Source organism: Phocoena phocoena, chromosome 19, assembly GCF_963924675.1.
Source record: "Phocoena phocoena chromosome 19, mPhoPho1.1, whole genome shotgun sequence".
NCBI lineage: Eukaryota > Metazoa > Chordata > Mammalia > Artiodactyla > Phocoenidae > Phocoena > Phocoena phocoena.
The window spans coordinates 31,516,502-31,540,580 of NC_089237.1; the positions used below are offsets into that span (position 1 = coordinate 31,516,502).

The 24,079-nt window shown below is 41.2% G+C and overlaps 1 protein-coding gene across 1 annotated transcript; it reads left to right on the forward strand.

Annotated features, from left to right (window-relative positions):
* Window positions 1-3,704: 3,704 nt before the first annotated feature.
* Window positions 3,705-20,792, forward strand: COIL (coilin). Its single transcript, XM_065897618.1, has 7 exons — window positions 3,705-3,966; window positions 11,647-12,748; window positions 12,872-12,958; window positions 13,456-13,503; window positions 15,379-15,448; window positions 18,101-18,189; window positions 19,844-20,792. The coding sequence occupies exons 1-7, from the start codon at window positions 3,722-3,724 to the stop codon at window positions 19,922-19,924; spliced, it is 1,722 nt and encodes a 573-aa protein (XP_065753690.1). The 5' UTR covers window positions 3,705-3,721; the 3' UTR covers window positions 19,925-20,792.
* Window positions 20,793-24,079: the final 3,287 nt, after the last annotated feature.

A 24,079-nucleotide genomic window follows, 5' to 3' on the forward strand; every position in this document is an offset into this window, starting at 1 on the left:
GCAACAATACTTTATGTTTTAAATTATATGTTGGGGAAAGGTATGAGAAGCTGATGGAGGCTCATTGCCTGGGGGTTCGTTAAAGGCCTTCCCAGTGAATTGTTGCAGAATAAAGTACAAGGGGTCTTGGTTGGTCTGGATCAGAATGCAGCTACTGCTGACAAGCTACTAATTCAGGATTCACTGCAGGTGGTGTGAATCCGGGGAAGAGGATTCGGCAGGCAATCACATGACCAGATCTGCGGGGGGTGGGGGGGCAGGTAATTTTGTTTCATAGTTGCAACAAAAGTGTTTTTTCTCTTCTTCAGGGCTAATTTCCTGAAGGAACTGGGCTAAACGTCATAGCAATTATTTCCAAAACTCAAAAAGGATGATAGCGGGCAGGGAATCATAACAAAGCCCCCCAGTCAAGGAGGAAGGAAGATATAAATGTGCTTGACAAAGATGAGTGAGAACAGGAAAATATGAGAGAAGGAATGGACTAGAAATAATTCTTAGGAGCAAGGAAAACCCAGGAGGCCAATGCTATTTTCATGCTCCTTAGTTTCAGCTTCAGTTTCTAAATTTAAATCCTGTAGGTGCAACAACAGGAATTCAACTCTATATGTGGGGTGAATCAGAATGCACCTTGTTTCTCAAATTTCCAAACTCAGATAAAAATAAATCAGGGACCAGAGACAAATGAGTTTGCTTGAGTCCATTCTTACATGTCAACCAGGATGGGAACTCCCACCAGTGGGAGGAGCTTCTCAGCAAGGAGGAGCCTCTCTGCCACTTGCGCCTTCAGGTGTTAACATAGCCCAGGTAAGGAACTTGGACTTCAATCCCCACCTGCCGTACCTCCCCTCCCCCACCAGAGCAGTGTCAGAGAAAGACAGCCAAAACAGAATAAACAAGATCCAGAATCTCAGACCATAATATGAAAATGTTCAGATTTCAACTTCTTCAATTTCATACCCAGAACCAGGAAGATCTCAAACTGAAAAAAAGACAATTAATAGATGCTGACACGGAGATAATGGAGATGTTAGAATTATCTGACAAATATTTTAAAGCAGACAGGATAAACATGTTGAAATGAATGAAAGAAAAGAAAGACTCAGCAAGGAGATATAAAGTCTCAGCAAAGGAATAGAAGATGTGAAGGAGAACCAGAAGGAAATTTTAGAACTGAAAAATACAATTACCAAAGTAAGAAGCTCAGTGATGGACTCTACTGAGAGAAAATAAAGTGAAAAAAAAAAAAAGAGCCTCAAGGATCTGTGGGACTATAATAAGAGACCTAACGTTTAAGCGATTGGAATCCTAGGAAGAGAGGCTGAAAAAGTACCCAAAGAAATAATGGCTGAAAATGCCCCAAATTTGGCATGAGATATAAACCTACAGATTCTCAAAGCTGAGTGAAACTCCAGCAGGATAAACCTAAAAAAATCCATGCCAAGACACAGCATAATTAAAATTTTGAAACCCAAAGACAAAAAAAAAATCTTGAAAGCAGAGAAAAATGACACCTTACCTATAAGGTAAAGACAATTCCAAGGATAGCAGATTTCTCACCAGAAACCACAGAGGACACACTCGAGGTCCCGATAATAGGGGCAATGGTGGTGTTTTGCGCATCTCCAGAAAGGAAACAAGACTAGCCAGGTAAACACTGCTTAGCTAACTTTCCATGTTTTGGAGTAGCAGTCTTCAAACTGGGCGTAAATGTGTCCTGAGGAGTCGCACGCACTTTCTAAGGAGAGGTAGGCCTGCGTGGTTTTAAGAGAATTCAGTTCGTCTCCCTCTTTCACTGGGACTCCTTCCTACAGCTGATTGCCTGAGAATGTGCCTGTGCACTGTTTCTGTTCTCCTCAAAGTGTCTTTCTCCCTCCTGACCCCATCCACATAGCCTTACAGCACCTACTGTTCTTGTTTGTTTCCTCCAGCTATTATTAAATTGAGATCAACTTTAGGGAAACATGTAGTGGATTCTGCTGTAAATCATGTCCATAACAGCAATCATTCATACAAAAAATGTAACAATGCCCTGAACTTGAGAACCCAGCTTCATTTTATTGGGATTAACTCTTCTTTCTTAGATGTTGATATGCTCTTCCAATTCTATCAAATGAATATTTATAAACATAATTGATTTCAACTATCAGATTAAATTGCTAATAAATCTATATGTAAGAGTTTTATATGGATGATTATATATGGATGATTTATATATAATCATCCATCTCTCTATCCATCTGTCATCAATATACAGGTCTTTGATCCTACTCCCCATTTTTATGAATTGTCATTTTTACCCCCGTTTCATCTAAGTTTAGCGCCATAGACAAGGCACCTCTAATTGTAAAAGTAAGTGGTATAATAATCACTTAAATCTTAGTAGAGCCTTCCCAGATACTGAGAAAGTGAACAACTCTAGCGACTGGGTAAACACTTTCTTTGAAAGTCAGGTGATTCCCAATTCTTTGTTTTTAACATTATTGAACCTAACTGAATTGTTGACTGAAGGAGTACTGAAAATAATTTTTAACGAACGATCTCTAGGTGATTTTAGCATGTAAGTTGGAAAGAGTTTTAAGGAATTGACTGATATAGCCAATAACATAAGTCCTTCCATTCTTATCTACTTACATAAATGAACATGTTTTCTCAGGGCGTCACATCTATAAAAACAAAAAATAAGTCCAGAATTGATGGGGAGCCCTGTCTCATTTAGCAATATCCATTCCCAGAGACTTGGACTAATTAAAAAAACCCACACAGACCTCCATTTATTTTATTAATAGATATGGTCCATGTCCATTTTATTTTCTCCGTTTAATAATTATGTAACAAAATGTGTGGCGTTTTATGCTATTTTGATCAATTGTGTACCTCTAATAATAGTAATAACTCAATCCAGAAGACCTAGAGCATTAGGGTCACAGGAAAATAAAACTTAAAAAAAAACTTTTTAAAATGTATCTACTGACTGCAAGGTGTTAGCCACGTACTTAGTCCAGTGACCCTGGGGAAGTTACTTAACCTCTCTGAACTTTTTGTTTTTTTTTAATCTTCAAAATGGGAATAATAATAGCTTATAATTCATACCTTTGTAATGAAAACTAAAGGAGTTAATATACTATGTGGAAGAAATGGAATGGAAATTCAAGTGATGTAAAACTTCTGATTCACTTACCTAAGAGTTAATAAGAGGACTATTTTTTATATTTTAAAATTTGCATGGTGGTAGGTATTAAACTGCTAAGGTATTTAAATTCCACTGAATACTTTGAAAAGAGTGATTAATGGTTTTATTTTAAAATGTCAATATTTACAATACATTAGGAATTACATCTTTTGCAATTCTGTATGACGAAACATTTTGTAAACTAGATGCATTGGGAGTTACGTTTTTGAAATTATTTTATGTATATGAGCAAATATCTTAGAAGAAGACCACAGCTGAGCAGTGCTTGTTTATCTAGAGAGTTGCCTAAATTCGGACCCTACGTAGGGCTCAGCAGGAAAGGAATAAAGGCATTTCGCTTATTCTCTTCCCAAGCCCTGTCTTGGGCCGACCTGAATCAATCCCGCTCCGCGTTCTCGTCATTCACAAAGCCTGGAGCAGCCGTTTGCCACCAAAAGGTGGCACCCGTTAACAGGCTCCAGGGGGCGGGCCCCGAGCACGCCTCTCGACGGCCCCGTGGAGTGTCTCGGCTTCCGTCGCGCATCGAGCAAGATGGCAGCCTCCGAGACGGTTAGGCTACGCCTTCAATTTGATTACCCGCCGCCAGCCACCCCGCACTGCACGTCCTTCTGGCTTCTCATCGACTTGAACAGATGCCGAGTAGTCACGGATCTCATCAGTCTCATCCGCCAGCGCTTCGGCTTCAGTTCTGGGGCCCTCCTGGGCCTCTACTTGGAGGGGGGGCTCTTGCCCCCCGCCGAGAGCGCGCGCCTGGTACGAGACAACGACTGCCTCAGGTGCGCGGGCGGGATGGGGGCACGGCGGTGGGGCGCCGGGGACGAGCCTGCGCACGTCCGGGGGCGCCTCCGGCGTCTGAAGACCGCGTGTGGGTGTGGGTCCGGGTGAGGGTCGGGGTGAGCTGGGGGGGGGGCTGTCAAACTGCACTTCCGTGAACCCCGGAGATTCTGATTGGTCCAGTCAGGTTTGGGGCTCAGGAGTCTGCATTGTAACGAGCATCTTTCCCCGGGAAGCTTCTAATGCAGAAGGTTGGTGGACCACGCTTGGAAAAACCCTGATCTTGGGTGTGGGCCGGGCCCGCGTTTCTTCCAGCCTTGACTTAGCAAGCGCTCACTTAGCCGGGCACTGTGTTAGGTGCACGGGGTGCCGGGCGTGCCTGAGACCCGGCCTTCCCCTGGCAGTTCGCAGGGTCAGGTGCCGGAGACCCAAGCAAACGGACCCAAAGTCATGTTTTCTTCACCGCTTGCAGCGTGTCCAATCTCAGAGCTCCTGCGATTACCCCCTGGGACTGGTGGGCGTCATTCAGTGTCTCACCTGGGTTCACTTAAATAGGTGTTTGGAACCTTTTGGGTTGTGAATTGGGAAACAAAATAGTTTTAAATATGCTTTTAAAAGAAGTTTTAAAAGATGATACTGAGATGAGTATCAAGGAGCGGTTGTGGTGTAAATTGCTCACGTGTGGCTGATTTATCTCAATAAAATGGTAAGACACGATTTCAGTTCGGATTCGTATCTTGGACTGATTTATTCAGGGCTTCTTTTTAAAAGCTTCATCTACAGTGAAAAAAATTCTAGAGTTGTGAACCAGGCTACTTACTTCTGCTTGCCATTTGTTGCATGTTGAATATTCCTTTCCCCAGAGTATGTCAGATTCATAAGATTTCTTCAGGGCATCAGGGAATTTAACTTGGAACAACTGCTACATCTTTGAGCATATGTGTGTCTTTCTCTCTTTTCAAAGCAGGAACACTGATTTACTAATAATGTTTAGCTGTTTCCAGTGACAATTTGAAATAATCCAAGTTTCAAAAAGAGGTCTTTTTCCTTTTTATTCCCTGTGAAATAGATCTCCATTCTCTCTGCAATTCAGGGACTATTTAAATATTGCAGTTGTAAGGACTGCATCCTCTCCTGTTAAGTTTACTTTCTGATCTATCTCCTGTCTAATGAATTAATAACTTGCTGATGGCTAACTGCCGTTATACTTCATTTAATGAATCGTCTGGAAATTAGACTCTTTATAATGAAGTCAACAGTGTCAAAAGCAAACCATGAAAGCTGTTATGGGAAATAAATACAGCACAATGGCAGGCAGAATTCCTCCTAAACACCAGAATGCACAATTGCATATGGCAAGAAATACCTCTGCAGCTAGCTTCAGTGGTAAATGGGGCAGACCTTAGGAAAAAGTTGAATTTGGAAAAGTTTTGTATGTTTTCGTGGTTTCATGTCCATAGTCATTCTCTGTCTTCCCCTGACAGACTCACTTTTCTTCAGAGCTACAGAAGAAAACAGTTTCTTTTCTCAAAGGTACCCAATATTGTTGGAGTAGACCAAAATAACTAGTTTTGTGTTTCTGTATATTATGTTCTTGTGTCATGTGGAGTGGATAATTATCTGACTGGATAATCATACCAGGTTTTGCTGCTAAGTGCAGAAGATGGTTGAAAAGAAGAGATCATCGTGGAACACAAATGCTCAGCGAATTTCACAGTACCTTGAAGGTTGGATAGCCTCGTACAGTTGTGGAGGCAAAAGCTACCCTGACTTGGTGAAGGGATGAGTTTGACCAGCAGAAGAATTCTGTTGGGATTGCCAGGAGTGCTGAGAGAGCTCTCATGAGGAAAAGCAGAGCCTGGCTGTGGGAATCCTGAGAACTAGCCCTGGAGGCGTGAGCATCTCCACACTTGTGTGCCATGGCCACTTCCTCACAGCCCCTTCTTTTGAGCCCCCAGAATCTGACTTCCAGGCTGCTAACATGGAGCTCCTCAAGGAGGTCTCCATCTCCCCTGGGAGGAGGAAGTGCTCCCATTTGCCTGGAGCCCCATCCATCTGCTAGGGCTGCTCTAACAAAACACCACAGGCTTAAGCAACTGAAATTTCCCTCTCACGGTTCTGGAGGCTGGAAGTCCAAGGTTAAGTGTTGGCAAGTTTTGTTTCTTTTTGAGGCCTCTCTGCTTGGCTAGTAGGTGTCTCTCTTCTTACTGTGTCCTCACATGACCTTTTTTCTGTCCTCAGAAAAAGGCACGTGACCTGGTGTCTCTTTGTGTGTCCAGATTTTCTCTCTCATAAGGACACCAGTCAGATTGGATTAGGGCCCCGCTCTTAACGGCCTCATCTTAACTTGATTACCTCTTTAAAGGCCCTGTCTCTAAATACAGTCACATTTAGAGGTACTATGGGTTAGGGCTTCAGCATAAGAATTTTGAGGGGACACAGTACATCCCATAACACCCCCTGAAGAGAGCTTCACAGAGGCCTGGCTGCAGCACCTGGAGAGCGACCAGCTGGAGTGAGCTCTCCCTGTTGAAGAGTCATTCTGTGAGGAAACAGAATGCCTTCTCTCCTCTGTCAATCTTTTGACTCTGCAGCATTTAATACTGATTATTAAATGCTGAACATTAGAGATGAGCTCTCATTTCATGTTGCTGTGATCAGTGGCTCCTTGGATAGCCAGCCAAGCCCCTCTTGATATGTCTGTGAGGCCGGCAGTGGGAGTGAAGAAGACAGAGCGTCTGAGCCAGGCTGAGGGCAGTTTGGTTTCCTGAAACCTCGGGAGCCAAAGAAGATACTTGCGGTTAAGGCTGCCGGTCGTTGTGCAGCCTGGGTCTCTTGACGCTCAGTCTCGTTTTGTAGCCTGCTGATGGTTTTGGGGATATAGAATACTGAGAGCTCTTCTCTCATGTTCAGGAGTGTTTGTCCAATGCCCATGGGTGAACAGAGACCAGTGGAAGTTAGGCGTGGGCTGCTTTCATTGTGAAACATTGATAGTCCCTTCCTATTCTTTTATTAAAACAAAGCAAACAAAAAGGCTTATTGTTAAAAAAAAATTATACTTCAAAATAGTTCAGGGTACAAAATCCCTTATTTCTTTTCTCACATACTCTTCCTACACCCCACTCTCTAGAAGTATCCTCAGTTAAATTTGGAGTGTCTTTTCCATACATATGCAAACATATATGCTTATACTCTTTAAATACACATGTCATTATAATATACATTTTTTCCTGCACCGCACTTTTTTTTACCTAACGTATCTTGGGTATCTTTCATTTTAGTACATACGATACGTGATGCAATTGCTACGTCATTCATTTTAAATGCTGTATTATTCCTTTGCATGGCCATGTTAATTTATTTAACCAGCCCCTTACTAATGGACATTTTAGGTTGTAATCTTAGTTTGACTGGGCTTCTATAATAAAAATACCATAAACTGGGTAGCTTATAAACAAGAGAAATTTAATTCTCACAGTTTAGAGGCCGAGGAGCCCAAGATCAAGGTGCTGGCAGACTTATGGTCTGGCGAGGGCTTGCTTTCTGGTTCACAGATGGTACCTTCTTCCTGTGTCCTTACATGGTAGAAGGGGACTAGGGAGCCCTGGGGGTCTCTTTCATAAGGGCGCTAATCCCATTCATGAGGGCTTTACCCTTATGATGTAATCACTTCCCAAAGGCCCCATCTCCTAACACCATAACATTGGAGGGTTAGGATTTCAACGTATGAATTTGGGGGGAACACCAAAACATTCTGCCCTTGGCAGTTGTCATCTGGTTTTCACTGTTACATACTGCTGTGGTGAGTATTCTTCTATATCTTTGTGTACTCGGGCAATGATTCAGTAAGATACATTCCCAGAAGGGGTACTCCTTGGTCAAATTTTAAAATTTGATAAATACTGTCAAGTTGGCCTCCAGAAGAGTTGTACAGGTCTGTATTTATGCCAAAAATACATGAGTTACTTTTGTTCAATATTGTGCGAAAGGTAAGAGAGCAGAGTGATTAAGAGCTCAGGGTCTGGAATCAGAACCCTGGATTCAAATCTTGGCTCTGTGACTCATTAGCTGTGTGCCCTTGGTTAGGTAACTTACTTCTCTGAAGGTGATAATGCAGGGCACTGCAAGCAGCAGCTAGACAGGAGGGAGGCTGCAGGGAACAGGTGGGACCCAAAGAGATTGCAGGTCCCTGCTTTCACCCTCTTTGTTGAATTTCACCTCCATTTGATGGGACAAGTTCATTAAAAACCCATCAACTCCTGCCCTCAGAGGACTAACAACATACACCGTATTAATAAAAATTAGAGCTAACATTTAGATAGCACTTGCTCGGCGCCCAGCACGGCTCTAAATATATATGATAGCTCATTTGAGTACTATAATTATTACTGTTACCCCCATTGTACAGATGGGAAAAGTTGAGGTAATGATATTTTAAAATTTTAACTAAAGGCCGAAGAAGGATTTGAATCCAGTCACTTTGGCCTTGGCAGGCAATGGCTAGTGGGAGTGGGGAGGTGTCAGGCAGCGCAGATGGGCATGTCTGTATTTATGTATGATAGAATCCTAGAGGTGAACTTGCAAATTGAAAGGGAATACCTTGCATTTTGATACTAGTGCCCAGTTTGCCCTGCAAAGAGTTTGAATGAACAGTGGAGAGTCTGTTTTAAACATTTCTTGGGATCAAATCTCTTTCATTGCTAATGATACAGGTAATTCACTTTTCTTTGTAAAAGGACAGCTACATTCACTTCCGTTTGTAAAAGGACGGTTCCATTTGTGGTCTGTGATCCAAGTGGGGAAATGAAGAACATTGCCAGGGAAAGTGTCCGCCCTGAAAAGAATGGTAACTGAGCAGACCCAGGTGAAACGTTTCTCGTTCTCTGGATGGTGTTTTGTTTCTCAGTCTGAATATGCTCCAAACTGAAATTACTCTCTTCAGGAGTAGCGGATAGCGAGGCTGCAGCAATCACAGGTCAAGTGTCCACAGATCCGTGATCTTCAGGATGGGTGAGGTGATGGCAAGAGCTGCTCTTGAAAGCGTGATGCTGTTGTAGGCTCCTTTGAAAGCCAGGGGTCCTGCCTACACGGGACGCAGCACGTGCAGTGTTCCAGTGAATTAATGAACCACAGTGACTGAACAGAAGGTCTTGCATCCTTTTTCAAAGTGTGATGGAAAGTTTGGTACTAACTGTCATCTCAGAACTGAAACTTGAATCATAGCATTGCTACAGGTGAAAACAAATTAATCAAGAATGTTATGGAAAGTTCCATATCCAGGAAGTTCCTAAGTAGTTCTTAGATTCACAGGATGCCAAACTAGCTTTTGCCCGTTTAAGAATTACTTTCTTGCTGCTAGGTGCCAAGGTCCACAGCTGAGAACAGGGAGTAGTGAGTTTTATTTATGTCCCTGCTCTTTCAGAGTTTTATTTCTCTCTTCATCCTACTGCTGGTATCAGTAGCTTTTATTTTATCTTCACTTGTATGTGTCTGTGTATTTGTGTATTCTGAAGAATAATTAAGGTTTTTTTCAACTACCACATTGAGATAAATCCACAGGATTACTATACCTTAAAAAAAATTAAAGAATGCCTATAATCTATCTTATTACTCACCAATTATACTTTATTTTCTATTTTTTAAAAATAAATTTATTTATTTTTGGCTGCATTGGGTCTTCGTTGCCGCGCGCGGGCTTTCTCTAGTTGTGGCGAGCGGGGGCTACTCTTCGTTGAGGTGCGCAGGCTTCTCATGGTGGTGGCTTCTCTTGTTGCGGAGCACGGGCTTTAGGCCCGTGGGCTCAGTAATTGTGGCTCCCGGGCTCTAGAGCGCAGGCTCAGTAGTTGTGGCACACGGGCTTAGTTGCTCCGCGGCATGTGGGATCTTCCTGGACTAGGGCTCGAACCCATGTCCCCTGCATTGGCAGGCAGATTCTTAACCACTGTGCCACCAGGGAAGCCCTGTACTTTATTTTCAAATATGATTGTCCACATCTTTCCCTGGTCACTAAAAGTACTTGATGAAAGATACAGCTGGATGTAAATGTATTGAAAGAATAATGTATGTTTTTAGGAGACATTTTTTAAAATAAATTTTTAATTTATTTTTGGCTGCATTGGGTCTTCGTTGCTGTGCATGGGCTTTCTGTAGCTGCGGTGAGCAAGGGCTACTCTTTGTTGCAGTGAGTGGGCTTCTCATTGCAGTGACTTCTCGTTGCAGAGCACGGGCTCTAGGCATGTGGGCTTCAGTAGTTGTGGCATGTGGGCTCAGTAGTTTTGGCTCACGGGCTTTAGAGTGCAGGCTCAGTAGTTGTGGCTTACCGGCCTAGTTGCTCCGTGGCATGTGGGATCTTCCCAGACCAGGACTCCAACCCGTGTCCCCTGCATTGGCAGGCGGATTCTTAACCATTGCGCCTCCAGGGAAGCCCCGGCAGTCATTTTTAAACACCCACTATGTGCTTGACATTGACGACACTCACTCAGCTCTCTGTCACTGGGCTGTGCCTATTAGAATTAGCTGTTGCCAGTTCATGGAGGAACAGAATTCCTTTACTATAGTGAAATGATTTTGGATGAACTGTATATTAGAGTTCTCCAGAGAAACAGAAACAATAGGAGGTGATATAGACATAGCTATAGCTCTAGGTACAGAAATGAGATTTATTATAAGGACCTGACTCATGAGATTATGGAGACAGAGAAGTCCCAAGATCTGCAGTCGGCAAGCTGGAGACCTGGGAAAGCTGATGATAAAGTTACGGCCCAAGTGCAAAGGACAGGAAAGCAGATGGTGTGTTTCAGTCTGATTTCTAGTCTGAGGCAGAAGTTCTTCTGACGTCCCAGCTCAAAGACTGGCAGGCAGGGAAAGCGGATTCCCTCTTGCTCAGCCTTTTATTCCGTTCAGGCCTTCAGTGGATTGGGTGAGGGCCATTCACACTGGGACCATCTGCTCACAAAGGCAGTCTATTTAGTGTACAAATTCAAATGTTAATCTGATCCTGAAACACCCTGACAGACATGCCCAGAACAATGTTTAACCAAATATCTGGTCACCCCGGGGCCTAGTCTAGTTGGCACATAAACTCAATAATCACCAAATGTTATGGAATTTTACGATGGCTGTCAGTACCCCAGAGAACATAAATTATAAATTGTTCGGTGTTTTCCTAAATTTAAGCAAAATAAAAATGAAATCTGATTTTTAAAATAGTAGCTTACAGTTAAAAACAAAAATGGATAGTTAGCATTATCACCATTTAGCGTAGGCATATAATGTAGTGGAAAGATTGTGAACGTTGACGTTACACAAACAGGTTTGAATCCTATTTCTGTGGCATATTAGCTGTGGATCCTGGGCAGTTACTTGTCTGAACCGTAATTTTGTGATCTGTTTTAAAATGAAAGATACTTACTTCATGGTCGTGTTTAGATTAGAGAAAATCTATAGGAAGTGTTTAGGATGCAGTAGTTGATCAATAAATAAAATTAGTCATTTGAAAGTTGACCGTAAGTGATGCCATATAGGCCATTTTGTTAAAAAAGAGTCTTTTGTCCTTAAGCGATTTGACATTTTTTCATTGCCTGATGACAGTGACAGTTTGCAGTCCTCTTAGTATATAACTACATCCTGGAGACATGCTTATGAATTACTTACTAAAGCTTTCTCTCTTGTTCTTTTGGTAGAGTTAAATTAGAAGAGAGAGGAGTTGCTGAGAGTCCTGTAACAATTAACAATGGTGATAGTACTCGTTTATTATCTAGAAAAGCAAAGAAGCGGGCATTTAAGTTGGAGGAAGATGAAGAAGCCGAACTAGATTACAAAAATTCAAAGAAGCGTTGGAAGAGGCATGAGAACAATAACAGTGAGAAGACCTTGGATCTAGAACCAAAAGCTGCCACAGATCAGAGTGTGAGTAAAAAAAACAAGCGGAAAAAGAAAGCCACGAGTGGTGTAGTGGATGCTGATGGTGGAGAGACCGAAGGAAAATCACCAAAGAAAACGGAGAAATGTGAATATAAAAAGCAGGCAAAGAGTCCCAAGTCTTCTAAAGCACAGGCAGTGAAAGAGTGGACCATCCTGAAGTACAGTCCTCCAAAAGGTCCTCCTGCTAGAAACAGCCTTGGGAAAGCCAAAAGAAAAGGTGGCCCAGGCATTCGTACAAAAGAGAGTCCCGACTCCTCCTCAGAGTCTGAGTCTCATCATGAATCAACCAGTGATGGTCTCAGCAATGTCATCTTGGAGGTCACACATTCCCCCGAGAAAATCTCGACTGAAGTATCAAAGGAAGGATCCTCTACGAAAACCACAACTGCGAACAAAGGGGCTGCAAATACTGGTTTTACCTCTACCCCCATCAAGGGCAAGACCTCCAGAACATCATCTTCTAGTTCAGACTCTAGTTCAGAGTCAGATGACCAATGTGTGATGTCACAGAGTACCCCGGTGTGTACTGCAGATTTCTTAAAGACTGTAGGTCTCTTCGCAGGAAAACGTCCAGGGCCATCCTCACAGGTTCCAAATGCTGCTGGATGGAAGCAGTCGGACTCAAATGGTGGCAGACAGGCCCTTGGTCCTCCTCCCAATGTGACTCTCCCCATCACTTTGGGAAGAGGTTGGAGTAGGGGAGAGGACCTTCTTTCTTGGAAGGGAGCGAGGGGTCGGGGTATGCGGGGCAGAGGTCGAGGACGAGGGCATGCTGTTCCCTGTGTTTTAAATAGAAATGCTGATTATCAGAAGCAACAGCAGTTGAATGAAATGGTGACAAACTCATCTACTGTTATCCAGGTAAGTATTATTTATTGTGAGTTTACCTCTTCCCCTTTCCTCACGTAGTGTTTCTGGAATTGATGTCATGGGTTCACAGTTTCTCACTAGTAACAAAATCATGTGACTAATACTGTTTTTCAGAATCCCATAGAGACACACAAGAAGGACTACAGTCTCTTACCGCTTTTAGCAGCTGCCCCTCAAGTTGGAGAAAAGATTGCATTTAAGGTATATTTTTAAAAAACAGCAATAGTTACAACAAAAAAGATTATTCACCCTGAAATAAACGTACTCATTAACGTGTCAGGTTACATATATATTTATAATTTAATATAATTTATATTAATAAAATTTAATAAATTTATTAAACTACTTTATATTAAATCATATTTATAATAACTCTTCCTGGATCATATCTTTCGTGTTCTCTTGCCTAGCATGTAGTAGGTGCCTAGTAATTGTTTTCTGAATGAGTAGAAATGGCTCAGCCTGGTGTCTGGAACATAGCAAGTGCTCAATAAAAAAAGCCTCTACATATCACCCCAAAAGCCTCCGAAACCCCCCAAAAAGCTTTCCTACTGGAACCCCTGTTTTGCCACAGGCTCATGGTAGGGCTCCCAGAGAGGTGGAGTGGGCACCCCAATACTGCGTGTTTTGTTTTCTCAGGAGTAGGGGAAAGGTGCCACAGGGCATGTGTATTTGTGAGTTTTTTTCTTCTTTTTTAGCTTTTGGAACTAACATCCGATTATTCTCCTGATGTTTCTGACTACAAGGTGAGGTTCTTTATTTTAAAGTAATCAAATGTCAGTATATTAAAGAAGCTAAAGTCATGTTTAATACTGCTAATATGGATAATACGGATTTTTATGGAGTAAATAATGTCATAAAGTAGAAAAAATATTTTCAAAATGTAAACTTTTTGATAGTATCACTTTGAAGTCTCCCCATGTTATTTTTCTTAATACTTGGGAAGAATATAGAATGAGAATGACGAATTGAATTTTTTTTATTACTCATTTATTTCTAATCAGCTTAGATACACAAAGTTATTTGAGTACCCCTCTCCCATGATCCTAAACTTTGAAAGAGAAAAATAGATAGCTCTCAGCCAGAAAATTTGATTATTTTCAGCATAGGAATCTACTTCATATATTTGTGAATTACTACTGGTTATTATCATCTAATATGGTTTGTTTTGCTTTACCAGTTAACCACTGGTAATTCACAAATACTGTCCTTGGAATTTACTCACTTAATATTTGTATGGGACTTCATGTTGGCATGTGAACTTTATCACAGTTCAGTAAAAGTTTGACTCAATCAGTAATTACATGTTTCCTTCCCTTTCTCACCCATTCAAAATTTTGCTAAGAATCTTGTTAAAATGCATACTTTCTTATTTTGATGTGAGATTCAGAATGTAAGCCCATTCTTTTAAGGGAATAATTGAGAATGTTAATATAGTGATACGGATAAGGTATAAGAAGATATGATTCAATCTGAGTTGATCCCTAGGTGGCCTTTTGAAATCTTGGTAAGAATCTTTCTTCAAAAGCAGGCTAGAAGAAGAATCAGTTCATGAAGGGATTTGGTTGGTTAGTTCTGGGTAACTGGTGTTTTATCATCTTAGCCCCTTAATATAGGTGACCACATAACTTATATAAATCAGAACACTTGTGAGTGAAAAGGATGAATATTGTATTAATAATTATACTGAAAGGAAATGTAAATGGACCTGTCTTGGGCAAACCAGGACGCTTTTTCACCCTACCATAGATGACTAATTCAATTCTGTGGTACATGAGGAAATGGAGATAAACGTGAATTGGTATGTCCCACAGCCTCTACCAGTTGTTGATTCTAGATGATATTGATTTTTTTAAAACTCATATTAAATGGATGTTGGTCATTATAGTTATCATCTTGGTAAGCTGTTTGCTTACTTTATTTCCCAGTGTTTTTAGAACTTTTTCGAAGTTGCTTTCAAAACCTTTCAAGGGTGAAAATCAGTATCACTTTTTTGTTTGATGTCAAGTACTTTTATCCAGCTAGATCATTGGCCTTATTCATTAAGCTTGTCTTTAAAAGTCAAATCTACCTTCGAAGAATGTAGTCTCCTCAGCCTCTAACCTGCCTCATTTGTATCCGTGCAATTTTAATTTATGGAGGTGACTGAGTGATGACACAGAGAAGTCAGTGCTACTGAGAAAGGAATTTATTACTTACATTTCCCGAGAGAAGAGGGGGATGCCACACCAGGCAGGACCACAGGGGACAGCACCTGGTTGTGGCTGGGAGGCAGAAGCAGGAGGGAGGAGCTTTTATTGGGGTTTCCTTGGTGTAGGCAAGGCAGGGTGAGGGAGACAGCTTAGGATCAGCTAGTCTGAATAAGTAGCAGGCTGTTGGCTATAGGGGCTGTCCCTGTTTGATACCTGCTCCTGGGATGATTGAGACCAGGGGAAATGCTGGCTTGGTATGTGGGAGTTTTATTTCAAATGCATGTTGATTTATTTAAAAACTTTTTTTGTTGAGATAAAACCCACATAACAAAACTCACTGTTTAACTGTTTTAAAGTGTGTTCAGTGGCTTTAGTATATTCATAATAGTTGACATGTTGATTTTTGACTTGAACTTTTGTTTTTGAAAGGAAGGAAAAATATTAAGCCATAATCCGGAGACCCAGCAAGTAGATATAGAAATTCTTTCATCTTTACCTGGTGAGTGTTCTAGAAAAGAATTTGGCAATGTAGGCTCTTCACATCTGCACTGGTTTCTAAACAGGTTTCACACGCAGGCGCTGCTGTCTGCCTTGGCCCCCATGGCTGCCTGGCGCTCTGCGTACCTCTGTCAGCACAGAGCGGCCGGGAGGGTGGGTGCTGCACTGCCACAAGTGGAGGTGCGTGTCCACTAGGAGTTGTTGGGTTTGTTCCCAGAGCTGTTAGGCGAGTTGTTCTTGTTACTGTAGTTATGTAATTTCGTAAAATTACATAAATTGATGAAAATTGATGGCAAAAAAATTACGTCTGTGAAACCTAAGTTGAATGCTGACTCAGGATTGTTACTGAAAAATTTGCTTTTGAATTATATGTGGTGGGTCAGCTATAAGAGATTGGGAGGAATTTGGTAAAAATCTGTGAAGATTCTATACTTACATTGTATTGCTAGCTTTTGTATTCTTTTTTATATTATTATTCATTCTTGCATCACTTTAAAAAAACCCTCAAAACTCAAAAATTGTGGAAATTACATATATACATTAAGGATATGATTTATAAAAGAAAGACAGCTCTAGTTGGTGGACTCATAAGACCTGCTAGCTCTGTTTCAAAAGATTGGCAAATGAATGTACTTCTGTGTGTTAAGTCAAAATAAAATGTCTAAAGTATAAGTGTATCCACACGCTCACACATTATTTTAAATGGTTCCCTGCTTTATCCCTGATTCACCCCACCCATTATTGGTTCTGAAATCCTGGAATAAGAGGGCTTTTACTGTATATGGCTTAACTGGGGTTGTGTTTGCAGGGGTCCCTGGCCAGGGAGTAGAGGAGATCTCTTTTTCTTTAGCAGACTCTAAGGAATTTATTATTTTCTGTTCGTGTTTAAATAAGGTAGTGAGTAAAAGATTGAAAACTCCAGTACATAGAAATCATTCAAAAAGGTTTTTCAGAGAAACCCCTGGTCGGGGAACAAAGATCACACAAGCCGTGCAGTGCAGCCAGAAAACACACACACAGACACACACACACGCACAGACACACACACACACACACACACACACACACCTTCCACTGGTTTTCCAGCTTTCTTCTGATTAGGTTTCATTTGAAGAAATCCCCCTTCTTTGGAATGGTGGACAGAGGTTTGTCCATGATCAAATTTTGTGGACACAGCCTGATCACTTCTTGTCAGGTGATTGACAGTGATGACATCCAATTAGAACTTTCCTTTTTGGGAGCATCAGGAAACACTTTATCTGTTTTCTAGCAAAAGTACAGGTAGTCCTCACTTTGCATGGTTCTCATATACATGAATTTCAGTTACCATGATTTAGTTAAATAAAACCAGCTCCCCGGTGACATTGGTGTGTTGACTGTTAACTGTAAGTAACTGTATAGAGTACCGCTAGCTCTCCCGTCCACAAATCACTGCGTAAATAACACATGGCCATGTGATTAGTGACAAGTCACGTCACTTCTTTCAAAGTCTGTTGGCGGTTGGTCCCGTGCATCTGTTACTCAGTTCCCATAACACAGCGAAGTGTGTAGTTGTGCTGTCCCCTTGGCTCTCAGTGATAAATCCACATGACGTAACACCTTACAAAAATGGATAACTGAAATAGGGCATTGGCCGACAAAGATGAAAGCACAGCAAAGAAACAAAAAGTGATAATGCTAAAAGTGACATCCAAATCGAGTTTAAGTGAAATCGTAGAAGAAGTAGCTCACTGTGGGAATGTTGACATTGAGCTTTATGTGAGCTTCTTGACGTCAACGAGGAAAGTGGTTGTGGTGAAAGGGATGTGACATCAGCAAAAACTTCGCAAAGCTGTGAAAAAGAAACTCTCAGAGCTATTTCATGACGTTAAAAGCTCAAAGAATAACAAACTGAGAGGAGTATGACAGTTACGTAAGGCGTAGAAAAGATTCTCACTGTGTACTGTGGTTACATGACAAGAAGGTGAGCACTGCTTAAACTACCCTTGATAAGTTTCTTACAAAGACATAGAACACTTTAATTCTCAATATTTCTGTTTTAAATTAGATCCGTGTACTACATAAATAGCAGTTGTAGTATTTTTTCATTTCCCTATACAGTAAAGGTTTTAAAGTTTTGACAAAAAATTTTAAAGATCATGAGACAATCATAAGTTTTCCCATTGATTAAGATTGGTTTGCATGATTTCAGCCTGCATGGTCACTTGAACGGTCCCACCCTACCATGTAAAGTGAGGACTGCTGTATTACCAAGTAGTAAGCCTGTGTGATTTCTGAGGATACAGCAAGATACAAGAACTTGGCAGAATTCACATTACCTTCCCTTGTTGAAACATACCAGCTATTTTGGGGATTATCTTGTGGTTACACGTTCTTTTCCGGGATTACTAGTGGTAGCGGATCAAGCTCATTTCTTTCTGATGAAGGAAAGATTGTCACTGATCAGTAGCCGAGAAGCTCCCGTCTTTTGATGCAGGGTTTTCGAAGGCTCTCCCGTCACTGAGCACTCCACACTTTCATGTGTGTCGCCAGCCTCCACATCAATGGACAGTGTGTTTGTGGTTGTTTTTCTAATGATATGAATTCCCTGTAGAGGAATATTTCACTACTGGGAAATGACTTATTGTCTCTCCTTCCTACCGTCTGCTTTCAGCCGTGAAAGAACCTGGGAAGTTTGATCTGGTTTATCACAACGAAAATGGAGCTGAGGTAGTGGAGTACGCGGTGACGCAGGAGAAGAGGGTAGGCGTGCTTCTCTTCTTGGGATTTGCTTGGTCGTCCACGCTCTTGACTGGCCGCTGGTGGCCTGGAAGGGGACACTGCAGCTTCCTGAACTGCCTGTGTTAAAATCATAAAGGATCTCAGCCTTGGGGGATCTCTGTCGTGCCTGCAGGGTGGCTGTGACGGTGCTAAGTGCCAAGTTAGGGTGCCATCTTGAACGTCAGAGAGCCTATAAGACAAGATGCACAAATAAATCTTATTTAAGAGTGTACAGTTGCATAAAATCAGTTTTGGGATTTCCCTGGTGGCCTAGTGGTTAGGATTCTGGGCTTTCACTGCCATGGCCCTGGTTTAGTCCCTGGTCAGGGAACTGAGATCCCACAAGCCATGTGGCATGGCCAAAAATCAAAATCAAATCAAATCAAATCACAGTTTTATAAGGGTGTCAGTAGAAAAGAGTAGCATTTTAAAAACAAAAGTACGCATAAATGTACAGCTTGGGCGATTTTCACCAATGAACATACCCCATGTAGTAACCAGCACCCAGATCAACAAATAGCCCATGAGCAGCCCCTCCAGAAATCTCCATCACGCCTCCTTGCACTTACTACTACCTCTCAAACGTTAACCATGATTCTGACTTACAACAGCACAGGTCATTTTGAAGAATGACGTGAAATGATGAAGCTGTCTTTTGATTTTGTTTCAGTCCTTAGATTTCCATTTTAGGAAGTGTATGGTTTAGAGCTTTGTAGGCAGCAGACTTGCAGAATTGCTGGAACGGCTGCCTCATTAGAGTATGGTAGCATTAAAGTGAGTAGAATTTATAGTTAAGAAACCACTTCTTAAGGTGTTTATACTTGAAATGTTATGACAGTATTCTGAGTTTTAGTACTGCAGAGTCACGTTTTATCTGAAATGCGAATTTGTGGAAGCCCTAAGCTGACTGTATGTTTTGCTTCGTCTTTGGGGTAGATGCCACGCAGGGATTTACTCCAGAAGCGCATTTTTAGGGTCTGTGGTGGGCTCAGCAGATATTGCCCAGTCTCCTGTACTTCTTCGTTTGCAACATATGCAGCCCCACTTTTTTGTTGAAGTGTATTCTTGGAAACTACATTGGAAAATTAAACGTTGAAGGCTTTCCTCTTGGAGGCCTTACTGAACAGCAGCCTGAAGTAGGGCCTGTAATTACCTTTTTTGACACTAGATGGCTCTCATGATTCATATGGCCCATGTTAGCTTTGCTTTCTCTTGGTAAAATGTGAAATACCTCCTATTTTTAGGCAGCACAGGAAAAGAACCGCAGAGCTGCGCAAAAGGGCATCAACAGTATAGTGATAACCTTCCTGGGCCACCTCTGCCTCCCGGGAGGTCTGTGGGCTGCCTTTCCACAGAGGCTTGTTGGGCAAATCCTCCTAACCGCTTTGTAACCAGCTACCCTGCCCATACAGCCCCTGCTCTAAATCAAAGAAAGATGAAGTATGTTTACTGTAAAATTTAGCTGCATTCTAGGTAAACAAGACCTTCTACCCTAATTGAACTGAGTTTACTGGGACTCAAATTACTCCAGGTCTTCAAGCATTCTGCATAAATGGAAATTGACTTTTTAAATGACTAAAATTCATACGACCTCAAAATGAAACCTCTAAACTGAATATTTTCTGTTTTTCCTCAGATCACCATTTTCTGGAGAGAATTAATTGATCCAAGACTGATAATCGAACCTCAAGTAACACAAAGTGCGGAGCTTCCCTGAGTATGATCTCTCCACCTCATGGTTTATAAATGTCTTATTTGTGAAAGTGACTATAACTTGAACTTCTTTTTTTTTTTTTTAAAGAAAATTTGAGAGTTGTATGCATTTTTGGTTATCTTTACCGCATAGGAAAAAATCTACCTCATCATTTAAAATAACATGGGTGTTGCTTTTTTAGACCTCTTTTTTTTCCGCAGGCTTAATTTTAGTAACAGAATTCAAAACATGACACTCTTCAGGCATTGTGAATAAAGCAGTATGTACGGTTTCTTCTCTTTTTTATTTTGTTTGACCATCAAGTAGCCATTGTCAGTAGGAGTTTATAATACCAAGTACAAAAAAGTGCTCATTTCTTGTCTCAGTAAGTTTTATTAAGTAATATTTTAAAACGTGAAAGCATGTTACTTGACTTAATTTTTTAACATTTAAGATGTTCCATTCAATATGGAACATCTTATACATTTCAAGTATTTTATACTTGTAATTGTCAAGAGTTAACCAGTAGTTGGGTTTATTTCAGGCAGTGAGTTAAGGAATCCTTTCATACTCTTCAACTTTCTTTAAAAGGAAGGATTCTTAGGGCCTGTGGAGAGCAGTGGAAATAAGTATGTGTGCCTGGGGAAGAACTGGGGCTCCACTCGGGGGAGAGGATTTACTGTGGGCTCAGACCAGGGTTATCTTGCTACAAGATCCCGAGCACCTGGCTGAGTGTGCTGGAGTAAGGATGGTGAGCAGAAACTTCCTTTTCTGTTATTATTCAGCACAGAACTAAAAAGGCTAAAATATATAGTGTGAAAATTGTTTTCTTTTCACAAAACATCAGATCCCTCCTTCAGCTTTGCAGATTTTAAATAAAATCATATTGAACTAAACTTCCGTGCTGAGTCATCTTGTTCGGTTGAGTTTTGCAAATTGCTGTCTTGTTTTATAGTAGTGCAAAAGATTAAAAATTTCTGGAACAAGGTTTGCCTTGACTAAAGACTCTGGTGTTGCAAGGTTTAGTCCAATGGAGTTTGTTAGATTTGGGAGCTATTGGACCAAAGGAGATGCTGTCCAGTTTTAATTTGCATGACATTGATGTGTATCAAAGTGTGTATTTATTGATTTGAGAGACATGACTCCAGAAAGAGTGAGATTAACACGAATGATGGAATCTTGGCACTGGGTTTCTTGTGTAAGCATGCTTTCTTTCCCGGGTTTGGAAAACAAGACAAATAGTAAAGGCCAACAGGTGCATGAAAAAAAAACGCCCAACATCACTAATCTGGGAAATGCAAATCAAAACCACAGTGAGATATCACCTCACACCTGTTAGGATGGCTCTTATCAAAAAGACAAGAAATAGCAGTTGTTGGAAAGCGTGTGCAGAAAAGGGAACCCCTGTGCACTATTGGTGGGAATGTAAATTGATACATCCACTATGGAAAACAGTATGGAGATTCCTCAAAAAATTAAAAGTAGAACTACCATATGATCCAGCAATTTCACTTGTGGGTATTTATCCGAAGAAAACAAAAACACTGACTCGAAGTCAGAAAGAGAAAAACAAGTACCGTATGCTAACACATATATATGGAATTTTGAAAAGCGGTGCTGATGAACCTAGTGGTAGGGCAGGAATAAAGACACAGACGTGAAGAACAGACTTGAGGGCAAGGGGGCGGGGGAGGGGAAGCTGGGATGAAGTGAGAGAGTAGCATTGACGTATATACACTACCGAATGTTAAATGGATGGCTAGTGGGAAGCTGCTGCATAGCACAGGGAGATCAGCTCCATGCTTTGTGACCACCTAGAGGGGTGGGATAGGGAGGGTGGGAGGGAGGGGATATGGGGATATATGTATATATATATATATATATATATATATATATATATATATACACAAATATATATATATAAAGCTGATTCACTTTGTTGTACAGCAGAAACTAACACAACATTGTAAAGCATTTATACTCCAATAAAGATGTGAAAAAAAGCAAAACACTAACTTGAAAAGATATGTGCACCCCCATGTTCATTGCAGCATTGTTTACGATAGCCAAGATACGGAAACACTGATGTCCATCGATGGATGAATGGATGAAGAAAATGTGGTGTGTGTGTGTATATATATATATATATATATATATTATTCAGCCAGAAAAAAGAATGAAATCTTGTCATTTGTGATAACATGGATGGATCTTGAGGGCATTATGCTCAATGAATTAAGTCAGACAGAGAAAGACAAATAGCGTATGATCTCACTTACCTGTGGAATTTCAAAAACCAAACTTACAAAGAACAGATTGGTGGTTGGCAGAGGCAGGGGCTGGGTGGTGAGCAAAATGGGTGAAGGAGGTCAAAGGTATAAACTTCTAGTTATAAAATAAATAAGTCCGGGGGATGTAAGACACAGCATGGTGACTGTAGTTAATACTGTATTTGAAAGTTGTTAAGAGAGTAGATCTTAGAGATTCTCATCGCAAGAAAAAAAATTACTACATCTGGGGCTTCCCTGGTAGCGCAGTGGTTGAGAGTCTGCCTGCCGATGCAGGGGACACGGGTTCGTGCCCCGGTCCGGGAAGATCCCACATGCCGCGGAGCGGCTGGGCCCGTGAGCCATGGCCGCTGAGCCTGCGTGTCCGGACCTTGTGCTCCGCAACGGGAGAGGCCACAACAGTGAGAGGCCCGCGTACCGCAAAAAAAAAAAAAAAAAATTACTACATCTGGTAACTAGACTTGTGATCATTTTGCTACGTATACAAATACTGAATATATTGTACTCCTGAGACTTAACGTTATATGTCAATTATACCTCAGTTTAAAAAAAAAGATAGCTACTAAACATTGACTAGACCACAGGAAAGTGTTGACCTCAGGGTGTCTTTTCTTCAGATTATAATCAGTTTATTAGTCACCTTTTTCCTCTATGGTGGTGGTTTTCAAACTATGAATAGCAGTCTACTAGAAGAGTCATGGTATTGATTTAGGGGGTCATGACCTGCATTTTGAAAAATGAAATAGAATAGAAAAATAGTACACCACATTTAGTAAATTTCAGTTTGCTTTATGAAAGACGTAATTTACATATAGCCAGATGCCATATCCAGGTGTCCTGGATCACCATGTAAAATGTAAATGTATTTCTTACTGCTCGAAAACAGACATAATTTTCGGTTGTGGAAACTCTAAACAATACCGTTTATTCTAGGAGTGACAGAGAAGAGGAGAGGTGAAAACATAGGTGCTAGGCAAAAAGCCCATGGCAGGGACTGAATGTGCCTCGCTGCTCCTGGACTGGTGGTCCAGAAGCACAGTTCTTGATGCCAGCCAGTATTATTCTAGGATTATTCTCTGGGCTCACAGCAGTGACTCATCTAACTCCTCTCAACTCAAAATTGAATAACTTGCCAAAGACCACCCAACCAGAAGAGGGAGAGTCTAGTGTCATTTCAGAGCAGGATGGTGGCTGTCCCTAAAGAGGCTCTGTCTTGGTCTGAGTGTAAGCAGCATCAGGGTGCCTGCCTCACATTTCCCCCTGCTGCCTTTATCCTTGGGAGCTCATGTGAACCTTCTGGCTAATTACCTTTCTGGCCCCATGGCCCAGTTTTGTCCATCTTCAGGTTGTCTCCTCACCATTAAGTTCTTTTTTCTTTTTTTTTTAATCAAGTGTTTATTGTTTTGGTTTGGATTAAAAATTTTTTTAAAAAAACAGCTTTCTTGAGTTATAACTGATATACCAAACTCTGCACATATTTATTCAATTTGATAAATGCACACAGTTGTGAAACCATCACCACAATCAAGGTAATAAATATCTGTCACCTCCAAAAGTTTCCATACACTTCTTTTTTGTTTTTGTTTTGTTTTGTACCCTCTTAACAAAAATTTTAAGTGCACAATACAGTATTTTTAACTATATTGACAGCAGATCTCTAGAATGCATCCATCTCGCATAACAAACTTTATACCCATTGAACAAGAGCTCCCCATTTCCGCTAGCTCCAGTCTCTGGAAACCACCATTCTCTGCTTCTATGGGTTTGATTTTTCTAGATACCTTATGTAAGTGCAGTCATGCAGTATTTGTCCCTCTGTGACTGGTTTATTTCACTTAGCATAATGCCCTTTGGTTCATCTATGTTGTCACATAGGCAGGACTTCCTTTTT

Bases quoted from the DNA above. Each gene is read 5' to 3' on its own strand.
- COIL (XM_065897618.1), top strand. From the start codon at position 3,722: ATGGCAGCCTCCGAGACGGTTAGGCTACGCCTTCAATTTGATTACCCG. The intron at 12,959-13,455 runs GTATATTTTTAA...CTTCTTTTTTAG, and splicing joins GAGAAAAGATTGCATTTAAG to CTTTTGGAACTAACATCCGA. The intron at 15,449-18,100 runs GTGAGTGTTCTA...GTCTGCTTTCAG, and splicing joins AATTCTTTCATCTTTACCTG to CCGTGAAAGAACCTGGGAAG.